Source organism: Brassica oleracea, chromosome C5 (assembly GCF_000695525.1).
Source record: "Brassica oleracea var. oleracea cultivar TO1000 chromosome C5, BOL, whole genome shotgun sequence".
In the NCBI taxonomy this organism is placed as follows: Eukaryota; Viridiplantae; Streptophyta; class Magnoliopsida; order Brassicales; family Brassicaceae; genus Brassica; species Brassica oleracea.
In genome coordinates this window covers 21,531,248-21,548,617 of record NC_027752.1, presented here as the reverse complement: position 1 = coordinate 21,548,617, position 17,370 = coordinate 21,531,248, and the positions used below count along the sequence as shown (strand labels likewise).

The following is a 17,370-nucleotide window of genomic DNA, read 5'->3' as shown; positions in this document are numbered from 1 at the left end:
GCCTATTGAGTTTTAAAGATATAAGAATGAATGGTTTCCATATTGAAACAATGGGCGAAGGAAACAAAGAGTTCCTTCAGATATATGTATAAAATCTCCCAAGACCATAATAAGTCCTAAAGACTATGTTTGCATTCTCTACTGACCTAGACTATGCATAGATCAGTATGATAAAGACTAAAAGCCAGCGAAAATATACACTTTATGGCACGACCGGATTGGTCATCTTGGTCCAAACATGATGTGAAAATTGATATTCAGAAGGCACACATTAAAAGATAAGAAGAGTTATCCCAAAGAATCTCACGTGTGTAGCATGTACACAAGGGAAACTCATTAGGCCATCACCAGTAAAACGGCTACGAGCCCCTTTTTCATAAATAAAGACTATATGTCTAGATAATACTGGTGAATACATGTCTCAAGCGTTTAAATGACTATGGTATGTCCATGGGGGTAAGTGTGGAAAATTCTGTGATACATGTCCATACCAAAAACGGCTTGGCCAAAATCTTTTAAAACGCAAATAGCTGATTGATAGACCATAACTTATGAGGTCAAAACTCCCATTCACAGCTTGGACCACACGAAATTTACATGCACCTAAGTTAATAGGTATCTCGTATCACAATTATTAACGGGTCAAGAGCCAGACGTACCCCATCATAAGACATTTGGATGTGTTGTCTATGTACTAATTGCTCCACCACTGAGAACTAAGATGGGACCTCAAAAGGAGGATGGGGATATATGTTGGATATGATTCTCCCACAATAATAAAGTACTTTGAGCCAACTATGGGTGATTATATTTGAGGCCAAGTACACGGATTATTTTAAGACCAGGAGGAGAAAAAAAATAATAAAGCTGGTAAAAGAATGGTAAAAGAAATAGAATGAAATCAACCATCAATGTCTTGGAAAGGTCCTCGGACTAAAGAATGTGAAATAGACGTCCAAAGATTATACATTTACAAAGCTAGCTAATCAAATGCCAGACACATTTACTGACCCGAAAAAGAATGACTAAGTCGTATATAGACCAGCTTGTAAAGCACCAACGAATTTGATGTCCAAGAAGAGACACAGTCAAGTTGCTACAGAGTCTAGACAACGTATGAAATGTGGTAGACCAAATAGGTTCCAAAAGATAAGAATCCTCGGAAACAAAAGAAAGGTGCAGAGAATGATAATCAAAATCAAAATCCGAGGTTACTAAGGAAACCATCCCAGACATGGAGATAAGGCTGGCCGACTCTAAGGTACAGGTACCAAACAATGTAGCTTGAGACGCCACGCTGCAAAGTATTAAAGGTCCTGATAATAATGAATCTCAATCGATTATATCATGTCTGGAACATAATGGAACCAATAAGGAATGTCGACATAAGATGATTTATTTGCATACAAGGTAGCACTTGAATTTATGAATATAAGCGAGGATCATGAACCCACGTCAATATAAGAGTGTGCACTCGTAGAACAGATTGGATTGAATGGAAACGTGGGGTTAAATAGTTTAAGGAAGAAAGGCGTATTTGGCCATATGATTAAGACGCCATATGATGTTAAAACCAGTGGATATAAATGGGTTTTGTGAGTAATAGAAATTGTGAGATATAAAGCTGATGTTGCACAAGGATTCTCACAAAGACCAGTAATAGATTATGAGGAGACATACTCCCATGTGGTGGATGCAACTACTTTTAGATTTCTCATAAGTCTGGATATATAAGAGAGAAAATTAGACTTTTGATGTAGTGACTGCATATTTATATGGTCCACTGGATAATGAAAGTACTAGAGGGTATTGAGCTGAAAGTACAGCAAGTTCTCGAGAACAATATTGATAATCATCAAAGTATGTGATCTGAATATCCTAGGAACCTCTGGATACAATTTCCCAAACAGTTGAATATCTCAAGAAAGAGTTTGAGATGAAAGATCTTGAAAAACAAATTTTTGTTTGGGATTACAACTTGAGTACATAAACAATGAAATCCTTGTGCATCAAATAGTATATACAGAAAATGGTACTAAAGATATTTAATATGGACCAGTCTCACCCATTATCTAGTACATGGGCGTGAGATCACTTGTTTTGGACACTGATCCATTCAGTCCAAAGGTGGACGATAAAGAAGTCCATTTAGTCATGAGATGGACGATGCAGAATTCTTGTTTTAGACACTGATCTGATTGGTCCATAAGAAAGACGATGAAGAAGCCTTTGATTTTGGTTTATTTTATACTAACCAGCCCAAAGAGGGGTTGTTTGTTTTTGTTGATTTGTTTTCAGACAGGTTATGTTTTACACATGGTGGTACATGCATATCACAGCAACATCATCCAAGATTTCGTGTGTGTGTATTTGAGGTCGATGACTCAATATGTTCGATCAGATTGTGGCATGGCCGATGGTAAAGAAGAACCAACTATCGTGTTTGAGGACGAAGCATATTCTGCCCAAGATCTTCATCACCCACGGATTGCAGAAAATTGGAGAGGTCCAAAGAACCTTCAGTAATGTCCAAATCAGGGGGAGTAATGTGTGTTGTACTATTTTTCATTCACCATGGTTTTGTTCCAATTGGGTTTTACTGGTAAGGTTTTAATGAGGCAACATTAAAGCACATTACAAGCTCTAAATGGTTATGTCATCTAAGGGGGAGTTTGTTATGAACCAGATTGTGGATGAGCTCATAACCAAGAGATTATGATTTGTAATCTTTCTATTTATCTATGACGGTGTAATCTCCTATATAAAAAACTTCTATATTATGAATAAAGATAGACTTTTCCATTACTTTCACAACATATTTGTATATGTTGAATATCTTCATTATTTTCTTGCAAAGCTTCTCTTTGTTTATGTAGGTGAATCAATTAAATGATGAATTTATTCCTTTAAATTCTCTGATGATTCCCCATTTTTTTTCTCATTTAATCTGTCTTTGAAACCGGAATGTTTTCTCCTCTGTCATGGATCCATTCTTAAAATCCACAAATTGGAGAAATCCAAATCAAAGACATGAAATTTTTGACTGTGAATTCCTTGACGGAATAAATCCAACACATATATTATCGGATTGGTGTTAGATTATGGTTGGAAAGAGATTTTTATATTTAAGCAAAAAAAGAGATTTTTATAAAGAAAAATAAAAAGAACAATATCTGAAAATTGAAAAGTTCAAATCATTACTTGATGTTATTAGAAAAATAAAAATGTAATTACAAGATTAAAAAGCCAAAAATAAAGCCAAAGTTGAAGCTGAAGTTGGCCCAAAGTCATTACAGAATGGTGGTTTTAATCATTTTTGGCGATTTAAGAGAGACGATTCGGTTTCTGAAATATTTTAAGCTTAGAGTCCACATAAAAATTTATCATTACGTACTTTCCATATATCATATAATAATGAGAAAATCCGTGTAACGCCACCATAATAGGAAATCAGTTTGTATAAATATTTAAATGATGACAACCCAAAAAATAGAAGAAAAATGAAGAGAAATATGAATAGACAGTTCGCCCTAATTTTTCTCTTTTCTCTTTCATCCTTTAAAAGCTTCCTCCGCCGTTTTGGTGTTTTTCGATAAGCTTTCGATAACTTTTCTCTGATTTTGTGCCCCTTTATCTTTCTTATGTGTCTTTATGTCTCTCTTTTGATCTATCATTTTCTTTAATAATGGGTAACAATTACACCATCATATAATCTTTAATTCTATTACATATTAATGATCAACTACCTGCAACATATGCAATACTGATGAACAACTCCACAGATAATGATTTCACGATGAAGCTTTCCCCAAAACACTTGGATTGACGCACGGTTCTACACGTGCAACTCCTTTGATGGATATACTCTCTCTCAGATGACCACTCTGCCTCAAGTACTGGAATCTCCGATAAGTTTTTCATCTTATAATCTACAAGAAGCTGTATTGTTTTGGATTCTACACCCCAGACACGGGTGTAGAATTAACCAATACGCCACAGTGCTTCTACACCTTTTTGATCTATATTTTGATAGGGTTCACCCTTTTCTCACTTGTTTTTAGTTGATTGTAGCCTTCACATTGAATTTGAGAAAAATAATTGGGGGACAAATATGTGTCTTATTTTTGGTTGTGTGTTTAAATATTTTGTCAAATTATGATGTTCCGGTGTTGCAGATTTTGGATCTCGTTGGTTGAAGCTTGGTGATCCTTTGTGGCATGGATCAATTCGGAGTTATGCGGTTGCCATTGTGGATGTATTTGGCTTCTTCGGTACTTGCCGTCTTCATTAGTTTGGCGCTTCAGTTATATATGGAATATGGTGTTCAGATCAATTGCTACGTGCTCTCCTTCTCCGGTGCGTTCTCAGTTCTTCTTTAGACTTGTCGGACGAATGTTTGTTCTAGCTAGGTGCATGAATACGGCTATATATTTTCTGTGTGTTTAGGGATTTGTCTGGGAAACTCACCAGCTCCTTGTATTCCACCAGCAATTCTCATCTTGTATTTCTCTTAATTAGTATTCCAAGATGGCCATTAAGCGATGGTATCAAATGGAAGGAATATTAGTTGTTTGAGACAGATTGCAGATTTTGCAGTGCATGAAGGTGAAGATAACATTCCACATAATACGTGATTACCGGACCAAAGAGACTGATCAATAAACCGGACCGTGATTTGCTTCCTTTTTTATAGTGTCAACAAAACACACACACACACATATATATATATATATGCTTTCTCAGGAAACAGAGATTATGAGATGCCAGCACGGCGGACAAATCAATCAAAATCTAGGGCTCCTACTACAATGACGGCTCCTGAATCAATCGCCTTAGCGATCAAGCAAATCGACGAGAAGAAGCAAAAGCTGAAGAAAGCCTTCGATGGCCTTCAAGCTCACCGATCCCTCCTCTCCCCATCTTTCAACCTCTCCTGGTCCGACATCGACTCTCACTTCTCCTCTCTCCAGTCCTCACTCTCTGACCGCTTCCGCCTCCTCCAATCCGACAAAACCGAACCACCCCCGGCGGTTACGACGGAGACACCGCTCACCTGGCCGGAACTGAGAACGTTCTGCGAGAACATGAACGGCAAAGGCTTGGGGAAGTTCATGATCGATAACTCGAATAAGCGTCTGTCGATCAAACCGGAGCTTGCGCAAGCGATTCGATCCTCATCGAGTCCAGCAGCTTTGGTTCTTGACGCGATCGAAGGCTCTTACCATTGTTCCCCGTCGTCTTCCGCCGATGCGAGGAGAATCTTCGTTTTGCTGTTGGAAGCTTTGATTGAGGTCAAACCGAATCTCACTAACGAGTTGAGGGAGAGAGCGAGGACGCTCGCTTCCGATTGGAGGCTGAATATAGGTAACAAACCATCAGAGGCGTTAGGGTTTCTTCACTTGGTCGTAGTCTTTGAGTTAGTATCTGTGTTTAACATGGAAGAGATTCTTGATTACGTTTTCTTGATCTCTAACTGTAAACAAGCGACGACGTTATCCAAGAAGCTTGCTTTGGATTACTCCATAGTCGCTGGTATTGTTCATAAGCTGTTGCACACTGGCAGGTTACTTGCCGCCATTAGTTTTATTTATGAGTTTGAGATGACTGATAGGTTCCGACCAGTTAATGTTTTGAAAACTAGTTTGTACAACTCTAGAGAAGCTGCTAAGAGGGTCTGCGCCCAAGCGGGTAACTCTCTCAAGGCCCAGAACGAAGCTACTGATAAAGAGCTTAGTGCGTTGAGATTGGTGATCAAAGTGATCAAGGAGAGGAACCTCGAAATTGAGTTTTTTGAAGAGGATCTTGAGGAATCCGTTCAAGAGTTGGAGAATCTGAGAGCTCGGACGAGGCAAGCCTCTAAGCTCGCTTCCCCTGCCAATCCCCCAAAACGACCTCGAGCTGCTAGGTGTAACAATTTGACAGCCCCGACACAGAGTCAGCAACCTCCGCTTTTGCCTGATCCTAGGCACGGTTTACAAGTGAACCCGTTTGGTTTTGTGAACTCAACAGTGCCTGGTGTTAATGTCCCATACGGCAACCAATTGGCTCCATATGGATCGGTTCCAGCTCCAGCTATAGCGGCTCGACCTGTCTACTATGAGCAGCAGACTGGATATGGGTTACGACCTCAATACCAACCACCTTACTATCCTCAGTAGCATCTCCATTGTTGGCTAGGGAATGCAAGGGATATTGAATTATAAGAAGATTTTGGTGTAAGGAGCTAGCTAGGCTCTATGTGTGTATGATGTTCTGTATTGACACAAAAGTAAATTTTCTCAAAGGACCACATATAAGATACTTGATTATGATTGCTGTTTTTGCGATGGTATAAAAGAAAATGAATAATCTTGTGTACTCTTACTCTACTAATCTCTTGTTTATTAGTTAGCTTGTGGAGGGAATGGTCTTTGACGGATTGATCTTACATTTCTAATCTTTGATTTGGTAGATAACCTGCCATGATTCACTTCCTTTGAAATTAGCAAGATTTTCTTTCTTAAGTTGTTTTGATTTAGGACAACTATGTTTTGGTTTTTGTGAAAAGACACCTATAATAATTGAATTTATATAAATAATTCACATAAAATAATTGATGAATGGGGAAACCCATATGATCAGACAGACGTTCGTTTGAGTGGACAAGGAACATATTCGTTGAGAAAAGAAACACAGAACATGTTCTTTACCCATACCAACATTGATGGGTAGATAAGCCCAATCAGCGAGGTGTCTGACGTGTAAGAGTATCTCTAGGTTTATTCTTTTCTTTTATTTTTGATTTAATATGGGTATGATTTTTACTATTATCAGAAATAAAATAAAGTTTTGGGCCTGAGAGTATCTAGTATATAATCACAAGCGCGTTCTCGTCTTCTCCGTCACACATTGATTTTGTTTTCGCTGCTTATCTCAACGTCTAATCATCATGGGTTTGAAGGTACGATCATATCCCTTTCTATTCATTTCGGTTACAATTTATGTTCGGATAGTGTTTGTTTTGGTTTCTATGTATTAAGCCGATCTAGTGTTTCATATGTGATCAGACAAGTTTTGTAATCAATCTCACCGGTTGGGTTTATGTCCACGAATCCTCGATTGAATTCTAGCTTTTTGCTGTGTTATTCAGTTTACAGTCTCCTTGCACTTATTGTATTCCATGCCTAGAAGTTGTAATCATATGTTTGATGGTGTTATATGCAATTAAAGATTGTTTGATGTATATATATCTGCAGGAGGAGTTCGAGGAGCACGCTGAGAAAGTCAAGACGCTCACCACGAAACCATCTGACGCGGACTTGCTCATCCTCTACGGTCTCTTCAAGCAAGCCACCGTCGGCCCAGTCACCACCAGTTAATATTACATTCCTTTACTTTTCTCTCTCTAAGAAGCTTCATGTTACTAACGTTTTTATTTGTGTGTGTATTCTGATTGATTCGTAGGCCGTCCTGGAATGTTCAGCATGAAGGAAAGAGCCAAGTGGGATGCTTGGAAGGCCGTTGAAAGTAATTCATTTCATATTTGAGCTGCTACTTATTTGCTTATAACCAAATGTAGCTTACGATTCTTGTCGGAAGTTCCAACACTAAAACCGAATCTAACCCGTCATTTTGTCTTGGATTTGGGTTTTGATGTCAGCGAAATCGACGGATGAGGCCATGAGTGACTACATCACTAAGGTGAAGCAACTCATGGAAGCAGCAGAGGCTTCCGCCGCTTCAACTTGATGAATTTATATATGATTCACCAAATGCTCCACTCCAATAATTCCATCTAAACTTCAAATAACTTAGCATAAGACTTTGTTCTTGTTGCTTCTTGTGTTTCCATCCTTATGAATCTATCATTTACATTATGACCTCTGTCTTGATTTTTAAAAATTGATCCTATGGTTTCGGGTCTTCCTCTTAATATTGGTCTAAACGAATGCAAAATTAAAACCATTATTTGTGTCTTGTTGATTTTGAAGACGAAGCTTATCTACCGTATGTACGTTCGTTACATCCATTACCAACCATGATCATGGTCAATCGTATTCAAAAGAAAACAATTAAGAAAAAGGCTTAAAATTAAGTGAAATTGACTATTATCTTTCCGTAAATTACTCCAATAATAAAAAAGATGTGTGAGCATATGTTTACTAGTCTAAAAGTTATCTCAATAGTCGCCATTAAAATGGATTGCAAAAGAGTTAAAGGTAAATAACAATGAAAGAAAAAAAGAACAAATAAGATCAGATTGAGACTATCTCTGAAACCATAAAAATCTGAATAGTTCTATGTATTCATTCATATATTGAAGTTACAAGAATATATGAGGAGTTATAATCAGGTGACATATCTCTATATTAAAAGAATGACTATCTCACAATTAGAAAAACAAACTATGAATATTAAGGCATATTATTTCAACTAGTTAAAGAAAAGTTTTAAACTCCAGTTTATTCATTTAATTTGGGTAAATTAAATATATAATTTTCCGAACCTATTACATTTTCATAATTGCCATCCCACATTTATATATGAAAACTAGGGTCGGCTCGCCCTACGGGCGGATGTATATTTAATAAAAATTGAATTTGTATATTATATATTTAATATATATTTATATTATAGAAAACTATATATTTTAGTTATTTTTTTATATGTTTTGGTATTAGCAGACTAATAGAACTATACAGTTATATATATATATTATTTTACATGTATTTATTGTCTATTAGAGTGTTGATTACATGAAGAGAATGTTATGGGCTTGGTAATTAATTTTTGACTCTTTAAGTATATATTATTTTTGAAATTTAATAATGATTATTGATTGATATACATGTCCTTGCATCAGAATTTTGGATGTATACTTTTTACCTAGCAATATTATGGGTGTACAATCTATTACTATTATTTTTTACATGTTTCTAGGTATGTTAGAATAATGTATAGTATAAAATAAGAGTCGTATGTGGACCAAATGCAGGGCCGTGCCTGAATAGAAGCAGATAAAGCATGTGCTTTGGGGCCAAACAAGATTTATATATTTAGGGGGCCAATTACAACAAAAACTTTACATAGCTCTATTGGTAAGGATCTCAGGATGCATAGTTGAGGTCCTGAGTTCGATTCTTTAAATTGCAGCTGTAACCACTTTCTTTGTTTTTTTAATTATGAAGGGCCAAAAAAGTTTTTTTTGCTTGTGGGCCGAAAATTTTCAGGTCCGGCCCTGACCAAATGTAGAAATGAAAACAGAGTGAAGAGTCTCAACATAATATTGATTGTAGTTTTGCAAATGATGTTGTTGCTGAAGCATTAAAGTGCATGATAATTAGTGGGATGCTACCTCATGTGTCTTCGTGAACCTGTATGGCGGCATGTTGCTTTCACTGCAAGTAATGAGATGTTTTAAGTATGCAGTGCCAAAGAATGGGTGAGGTCAGTTCATGTAAACAAAATCAGTTTGATATGGATGTATTATTTAAACGTGTAGATCTACCCTGGGTTGTTTGAACATCCATGAAGATTTCCTTGTAGACGATATTAGTAACTCCATCTTCACCGTCTTTACCGGAAGTTTCGTCTAATATTTTAAGGCCAGATGGAGTTGTTCTTCGAGACATAGCAACGTACAACTGTCTGTGAGTAAAAACAGGACGAGGAATATATAAAGAAACTTGTAAAAACATGAAATCAAAAACATGAAACTGGTCTTCAATGTGTACCATTAAGCTCCGCTCGCAGCTGCAGTAACTGGGTTGAGACCTATGGCCATGTCAAAAAAAATCTGACATGAGGTATGCATGGTAGCATTTGTAGCAGACTGTTGATCTTTGCTGGGTGGCAATTGAGTTATGGCTGCATGCTCATATATGAGTCGACATACACGTCCTTCATCCTCACATTTAGCTGGCTCAGGGATGTCTAGATGTTCTCCCAGCTCATCTCAACAGAGTCGAGACCCTCATCTTCAGTCAATTTCGTAAGGATCTTTTTGCCCTTCTCGATCATGCCCAAGGCCATGTGAAGAACACCGTAAAGGTATTTAGCTTCTTTGTGGTCCCTTTTGGCTTTTAGAGGCAAGACGTAGGTGATGGAGTCCCAAAAAGTGATTGTCAAAATAAAAGTACTCACGCATACCCTTAACGTAATGCGCATCGAGGTTGTTGGCCGCCAAAAGGCTCTCCATTGTTTTTTCATACCTGTTAACTAGATGAGGCCTCTCCACCAAAGGAGCGATGTTGAGGGTCTTGGCGATCAAGGGATCATCTAAACTGAAGTTCAGACTCTTGCAAGTAAGCACGGTGTTGCAGTAATCGGTGGATGACGCAGCACCGACCTTTGAGACGATGAGGCGCAACATGCCGTTTGGCATGGTGTCAAGGCGAGTCAGAGAACGGTTAGTTGGCTCCATAGAAGTGTTTGGGAAGTTACAATGATCTGAGGTTTTGCTTTTCTTGGTGGTGATGTGTGGTGCTTTGGTCTGCTTATATAGAACAGATGATCAGGAAGGAGTGAGGGTTTCTGGTTCACGTAGTTTAAGCGTAACGAATCAGAATTGAATCACTCCACTACGCATTTGAAGAGATTTTATTGTAAGATAGTAATGTCGCTAACGGATTTCGTATAAGGTGAATCGTTAAGGAGTTGGATCTTTCCAAACATTATTAATAGTACTCTTAACAATATTGGGTTCACTAACATGTGCTAAATTGGTAAATATGTGGAAGATAAATTTGGTGTTTGTTCTTGAGAAAGTATATAGCCAATAATTAAGTTCATAACATTACTTCAATCATTATTATTATTTAAAAAATGTTTCCTTTTGATTAGCATTAATATTTAAATTTTAATCAGTAAAATGATTCATATATGTTATGTTACTCTCAGACTTACTAATAAAAATGGGTCTGATTCATTCCCAAACTTTAATTACACTGTCAATTTGAATACTTCTTTATAAGTGTTAGTAAAAGAAAATCACCAAAAGGTTCCTGAAACAGTTATGTCCTGAAATTCAACTTAGCTAATTAAATGTTCAAATTATACGTTTTTAACGTCCACCATAACATGGATCGTTTGGGTGTATGTGGTTATCCGGTGCAATCGTAGCTACTTATAGACCAAGCTCACAATGATTATGTTGATGCACTTTATCACTTTAGTTTAATATATTAATTTCAATAAACTTGTTAAAAACTAATTTAACAATTCATAAAGTAGCAAAATATAATAACTGAGAAAGAGTTTCTGTATAAGTCCATTTTGAATGAAAGTTGCATAACATAAAATAACAATAAAACAAAATTACTGATTGAAAATTATCTTTTTCTAATCTAAGTTGTTAGTCTAAACACTCAAATTTCTATATAAATTATAACAGATATAAGTATGTAAATTATTTCTGCATAACTTCACTAATACGATTTAAAGAATACAGTAAAAAATAATTATACTCAAATGCAAAATCCTTAAACTTAAATTGCCCATAAAAATTAGAATATCCAGAAGTGAAACAACCAAATATGTGAAAGTGAAACAACCAAATACATGAAAGTAAACAAAGATGTCTAAGTATTATTAAAACTGAAAGTCCAAACTGAGATGCATATATCAGCCAACACGCGCCTTCTTCACCACCTTAGTACGCGCATTACGGACTGTACCCGTATCAGCACTGGACGATGATTCACCAATGGCCCCTCCAGATCCAAACTCTTCTGGCGCTGGCTTGCCAGGAGGAATGTCATCTTCATCCTCATCATCACCTCTCTGATCCATTCATGTTGTTAGTCATACACGCAAATGTAAACAACGAGATGTCAGTGATCCAGTATAATACACATAATACTTACATTGTCGTCCATGTCATCGACTGGCACACGACCAAGCTCCTCAGCAATACGTGTTATGGTTAACATCTTATGATGCTCGGTGAAGTTAAGTGCAGTACCCTCACCTGGAAACTGTATGACTGTCCTTCCATATTTGCAATGAAAGGAGGTACCCTAGAGTCTTTAGGATTAACTCCATCTTCAGCCTATTTGTCATGGAATCAAATGGAGGTGAGATGTCATTTATTAGGTGATAACACGTTGATGAACAGAGCTGTAGCATACCAGCATCTGAACAGCTTCTCTTGCTCGGAGACTATGAAATTTTGTCATCACCCCATCAAACCAAACAACGTTCCTTCAGCAGTATCGTCAGCTATAGCCATCTCCACACGATAGCTGTAATAAGAAAGTAAAGTGGAAGACAATTATTAACAACTATATAAATAACAATCCAGTTGAGACTATGCTCACCGAAGTGCTCTAACGGTATACAAATTATTGCATCGCCCACACGTAAAAGCGGACATAGTGCGCTGCAACTTTTTACCTCATTTGGAGCAAGCAACATAACACCACCCCCTGTCGGTGTCAACTCAAACGACCCTCCCAGTGCATAGGAAATCGATTTCCTGCATCATGGATGCAAGGATCACATGTAAAACATTTTCGAGATGATTGAAATCAAACAAAAATATATAGTCAGCTATCTCACCTGACTTCCAGCGGAGACGATGAAACTGTTGAGCTCAACGATCGTCATCTTCTCAACCTTGGCATATGACCTTAGCAGCGGGGCGACTGATGGTAGTCCAGTGTCTCTCGCAACCAACCTGCACAAAGTACAATGGTTAGGCAGTCAGGTATGTCAATGCACACATACACATTTAATAAACGATAAACATACGGGTAGAAGCGAACTTCCCATGCGTTCGTCTTCTTGTCAAAATACACATGTTTTCCGGACGTCGCATTGAGAAACAAACGGCCTGCATTAAGGAATAGGAATATAAGGATCCGAATGATAAAATAATACTATATAAAATGGAATCTCAATACCTCCAACCATCTTTGGGTTAATGCTAGTAGCAACAATGACCTTCGGATCAACACGCATGGCCTCAAGTTGTTTGTGGAAAGCAACAGATTGAGAGTCAAATAAGCTTAAAGTGATAGTGTCATCACTGCAAACATACAGAGCATCAATTGATAGTATAGTATCAATTAGTACTAAAAGTGAAGGATAATTACCTGTCCATTTCTATGGTCACCATGACACGATTCTTCTCCTCCGGAGGGTCAGTAACAGTACTTTTGACGCCAAGGATCTCTCCTATGATGTCTACATGCAGTTCAAAAACGAAATCAGTAAATCATGTCATGTATAAAGTCAAACTACATAAGAAGTCTGTATTAAAGTACCTGGTAACTGAGTGTTTGTGTTAGCCAGCCCAAGCAGCTCCGACTGGTCACGGAACCAGAATGTTTCCTCAGGCAAGGCAGGGACCGGTTCATCTATCTCGTCAAAAGAGGTAGACACATTGAACCGGATCATCAATGAAGAATCAGAAAGTCTGAAGTTCTGAGCACATCGAGCGACATCAAAATCAGCTATGGAATACATTGCACCGACAATAAGTCTTTCTTTGAACCATGGGAGATGGTGAGCGCTGATTGTGGCCTGCATCATGGTTGCCTGCAAACATAGTTCGGATTTTAAATATAATAGTAATGAGTCTGTTAAATAACATTTTCAGATTCACATAACCACACACCACATGACCATTATAGAGCAAATACAAATCATGTTTCAAACTACTTACTTAAGTTAATCAAATGATATACAGACAAAAGCATCAAATGTTATTCGGACAAAAGCAGGCACTATGACTTTAACCACACACGACATGAACACTCTTTAGCAAACACAAATCATGTCTAAACCAAATGATATGTCTAAAGCAGACACAAAGCCACACACTTTGAGGGCATGAACGGGTTCCACCATAAAAGCTAATGATTTGAAAAACCCAACTCACTTTGAACGGAGCAATCAAACATTTTTTTTTCTACGTTCACTTCAACAAAATACTCCTGAAACCACTTAAAATGTTCTCAGAAAATGAAATGGTAAACAACGCAAAACACATTGAGAAAATGAAGGAGTTCCATAATCAAAAGCTAATGACTTTCAAAAAACTAAAAAGGATTCCTCAAACGTAAGATACTCTATTATATACTTTTCTAAAAATGTAAATAGAGATGCGGAAAAAATAATACGGTTCCTGATTCTGTTTAAATACATAGTCAAATTCACATAAAACACAATCAATGCCACTGATCAAGAAGAGTGGAAAATCGAAATTCACTCACATTAACATCGACCGAAAGCATATCCACCCACATCAGCTCTCCACCCCGCTTAACGTTAGTCTCCCAGTATCTCAGCAGCCTAGCCTCCACAACTGATGAACAATTCCCGGTCTTCAAATCAGAAAAAACACCCTAGAGATGACCATTTAGAGAGATGAGTAGAAGATCGAGAATAAAAGAGAAAAGTAGCAGAGAGATGAAGAGAGCAAGATCTCCAGAAGGGTGAATACTAACCTATTGATAGCAGAGACTACAGATTTCGCAGACGCAACCGACGCATTGAAGGGTTCTTAGTAGGCGTCGGTATTAATGTGATTAATGTTGCGATCCGTTACGGGAACAATAGATCGTCATCCTCGCCGCCGATATCAAACTCAGAGTAACGATAGAGAAAATTAGGGTTAGGGTCGTAGTGAAGGTGGCTAGTTCATCGGGCCGAAAACGAAAACATAACTGAGTCCGATAACGAAAACAAAAAACACAGAGCGCTGTGTTTTGCTAAATGAGGACAGGTGTCGCATCAGCAGAGTCCTAATTGATGACATGACATCCGAGTTGGAGAGAGATTCAAGATTATAAAGATAGTTATTTACAAAATTTATAATTTTATTTATTATATAGTGTATATTACGTAATTTATTTAGTTTTTCTTAGGAAAAAACAGAGAAAATAGTTTTGGTTTTGTTTCAAAACTTTATACTAATATAAGACCAGGAAATGAGAAATGGAAGAAGAAGTGGTGATTATTATTTGAAATAAACCAGAAAGCGATTCATCTGGTTTTCATTTCAAAATTTGAAAACCAAACGTTCCCGATTTTCATCACTTACGTCCCACCACCGCCGCAAAACGCATCGGGGAATGTAAATAGCCGACGTCTTACCCTTTTGATTGTCACGTGTAAGTCATCAACCTCCTCGCCTCTTAAAAACCCTAGTTGCGGGATGGTTTTTGTGCAGTCTCAGTGTCTGGGATACATCTAATTTGATCGCAATTTATGGGATTTCCCCAATTTTAATTCGATTCGGTTAGCTTTTGACTTTGATGACCCCAACTCGATTTCTCGTAGCTACGACTTAAGCTGATTCGAAACCATTCGTTTCAGGTTTATCGATCGAAGCACATTTGAATCTGCCGAAATGTCTCTGCTAAGTAGGTTCTTTTACAAGAGACCACCAGATGGGTTGCTTGAGTTTGCTGATAGAGTTTATGGTAATCATCACCGCCTTTTAACGATTAACTGTTTCCGTGTTCTCTTTTTGGCTAAATCATCTTTCTACTTTCCGACAGTTTTTGATTCATGTTTTTGCACGGAAGTGTTGGCTGATGACTTATACCAAATCTTTCTCCACGAAGTTATCAATGATTTACACGAAGACTTCCCCGAATCATCTTTTCTAGCTTTCAATTTCCGAGAAGGAGAGAAAAGAAGCGTCTTTGCTGAGACTCTCTGTGAATACGATGTCACTGTCCTTGAGTATCCCAGGCAATACGAAGGCTGCCCTTTGCTCCCTTTATCACTCATCCAGCATTTTCTCCGTGTCTGTGAGAATTGGCTTTCTCGTGGGAGCCGTCAGGATGTTATTCTTCTTCACTGCGAAAGAGGAGGCTGGCCGCTTCTCGCTTTTATCCTTGCCAGCTTTCTTGTTTTCAGGAAAGTTCACAGTGGTGAGCGCAGGACCCTTGAGATTGTGCATCGTGAGGCTCCCAAGGGTCTTTTGCAGCTCCTCTCCCCCTTGAATCCGTTCCCTTCTCAGCTTCGTTATCTTCAGTATGTAGCGAGGAGGAACATCAGTCCTGAGTGGCCGCCTCCTGAGAGATCTCTTTCTTTGGATTGTGTGATTATTCGAGCTATTCCCAACTTCGACTCCCAACATGGATGCAGACCTATTATACGTATCTTTGGCAGTAATTACAGTTGCACTTCTGGTCTTTCCACGGAGATGCTCTATTCTATGTCTAATAAGAAAAAACCCCTTCGGCATTACCGACAGGTTGGTGTGTGCCTTCTTATTCCTGTGATTTCTTCACACACTTCTCTTTCTAACGACTACTCTGTATAATCTGGCTGCAGGCACAATGTGACGTGATCAAAATTGACATCCAGTGCTGGGTGCAAGGAGATGTTGTACTGGAGTGTGTGCATATGGATTTAGAACCAGAACGAGAGGTTATGATGTTTCGTGTGATGTTCAATACTGCATTCATCAGGTCCAACATACTAATGTTGAACTCCGACAACTTGGATATTCTTTGGGAGGCCAAGGATCATTATCCAAAAGGGTTTCGAGCAGAGGTGTGTCGACCTTTTTGTTCACCTCTTTAAGTTTTATATGAATATGAGAAGATATAGATTGCCAGAGGAGAAACAATTCTCCTTAGATGGGTGGGCTGAACATAGTCCATACTATATACATGCGCTTGTTTCTGACTCCATTCTTTATGCATACAGGTTTTGTTTGGAGAAGTTGAGAATGCTTTGCCTCAGAAAGTTCCAACGCCAATAGTAAATGGTGATGAGACTGGTGGCTTGCCCATTGAAGCCTTTTCTAAAGTGCAAGAACTTTTTAGTGGTGTGGATTTAGCTGAAAATGGAGACGATGCTGCTTTGTGGTTGCTGAAACAACTTGCTGCAATAAATGATGCAAAGGAGTTCACAAGATTTCGGCACAGAGGGGGTTTTTATATGAATTCTCCTGACTCTGAAGAGGAGACCAACACATCTAGCGCCGCTGATAGTTCAGATGAAGGCTTTGATGCCATCCATAGACCTCGCATTTCTCTATCTTTTGATAATGATGACCCCGAAGGCATTCCTATATCTTTTGCTCCTGAATCTTCAGAGGAGCCTCATGGATTCTCTCGTGGACAACAGCAAGAAGATCAATCGAAAGACAGTGTCCAGCTTTCGGCTCTTCCTTCTTCTGCCACACTTTTACCTCCACCGCCACCACCACCTCCTCCCCCTCTTTTTTCTGTAAATAAAGTTACAAGCATAGACTCGTTGCCATCCCAACCCCAACCCCCACCTCCGCCGCCACCTCTCCCTAGTCTCAGCAGTAGAGATCATCCAACAACATCACACAACCCTATCAACAAAACCCCACCACCACCACCTCCTCCTCCACCTTTCTCTAGAAGCATTTCTCCACCTTCAGCTCCACCTCCTCCACCA

The 17,370-nt window shown here is 38.3% G+C and overlaps 4 protein-coding genes across 4 annotated transcripts in view; 3 read left to right on the top strand and 1 right to left on the bottom strand.

Annotated features, from left to right (window-relative positions):
• The first annotated feature begins 4,656 nt into the window (after window positions 1-4,656).
• Window positions 4,657-6,353, top strand: LOC106344033 (FRIGIDA-like protein 2). The gene has a single exon (XM_013783404.1). The coding sequence runs from the start codon at window positions 4,761-4,763 to the stop codon at window positions 6,156-6,158; it is 1,398 nt and encodes a 465-aa protein (XP_013638858.1). The 5' UTR covers window positions 4,657-4,760; the 3' UTR covers window positions 6,159-6,353.
• Window positions 6,354-6,813: 460 nt separating this feature from the next.
• On the top strand, window positions 6,814-7,912 carry LOC106292735 (acyl-CoA-binding protein-like). The gene is made up of 4 exons (XM_013728384.1): window positions 6,814-6,940; window positions 7,236-7,353; window positions 7,444-7,506; window positions 7,640-7,912. Exons 1-4 carry the CDS (start codon window positions 6,929-6,931, stop codon window positions 7,726-7,728), a joined length of 282 nt encoding a protein of 93 aa, XP_013583838.1. The 5' UTR covers window positions 6,814-6,928; the 3' UTR covers window positions 7,729-7,912.
• Window positions 7,913-9,912: 2,000 nt separating this feature from the next.
• LOC106344768 (F-box protein At2g35280-like) lies at window positions 9,913-10,402 on the bottom strand. Its single transcript, XM_013784080.1, has 2 exons — window positions 10,129-10,402; window positions 9,913-10,058 (listed from the first exon to the last, which is right to left on the bottom strand). Exons 1-2 carry the CDS (start codon window positions 10,400-10,402, stop codon window positions 9,913-9,915), a joined length of 420 nt encoding a protein of 139 aa, XP_013639534.1.
• A 4,531-nt stretch (window positions 10,403-14,933) lies between these two features.
• Window positions 14,934-17,370, top strand: part of LOC106344767 (formin-like protein 14) — a 6,270-nt gene continuing 3,833 nt past the window's right edge. The window contains exons 1-5 of the mRNA XM_013784079.1: window positions 14,934-15,095; window positions 15,301-15,407; window positions 15,486-16,189; window positions 16,270-16,491; window positions 16,648-17,370. Of these exons, the coding sequence (XP_013639533.1) occupies window positions 15,335-15,407; window positions 15,486-16,189; window positions 16,270-16,491; window positions 16,648-17,370 (1,722 nt within the window). The 5' untranslated portion in view covers window positions 14,934-15,095; window positions 15,301-15,334. The remainder of the gene's footprint in view (window positions 15,096-15,300; window positions 15,408-15,485; window positions 16,190-16,269; window positions 16,492-16,647) is intronic.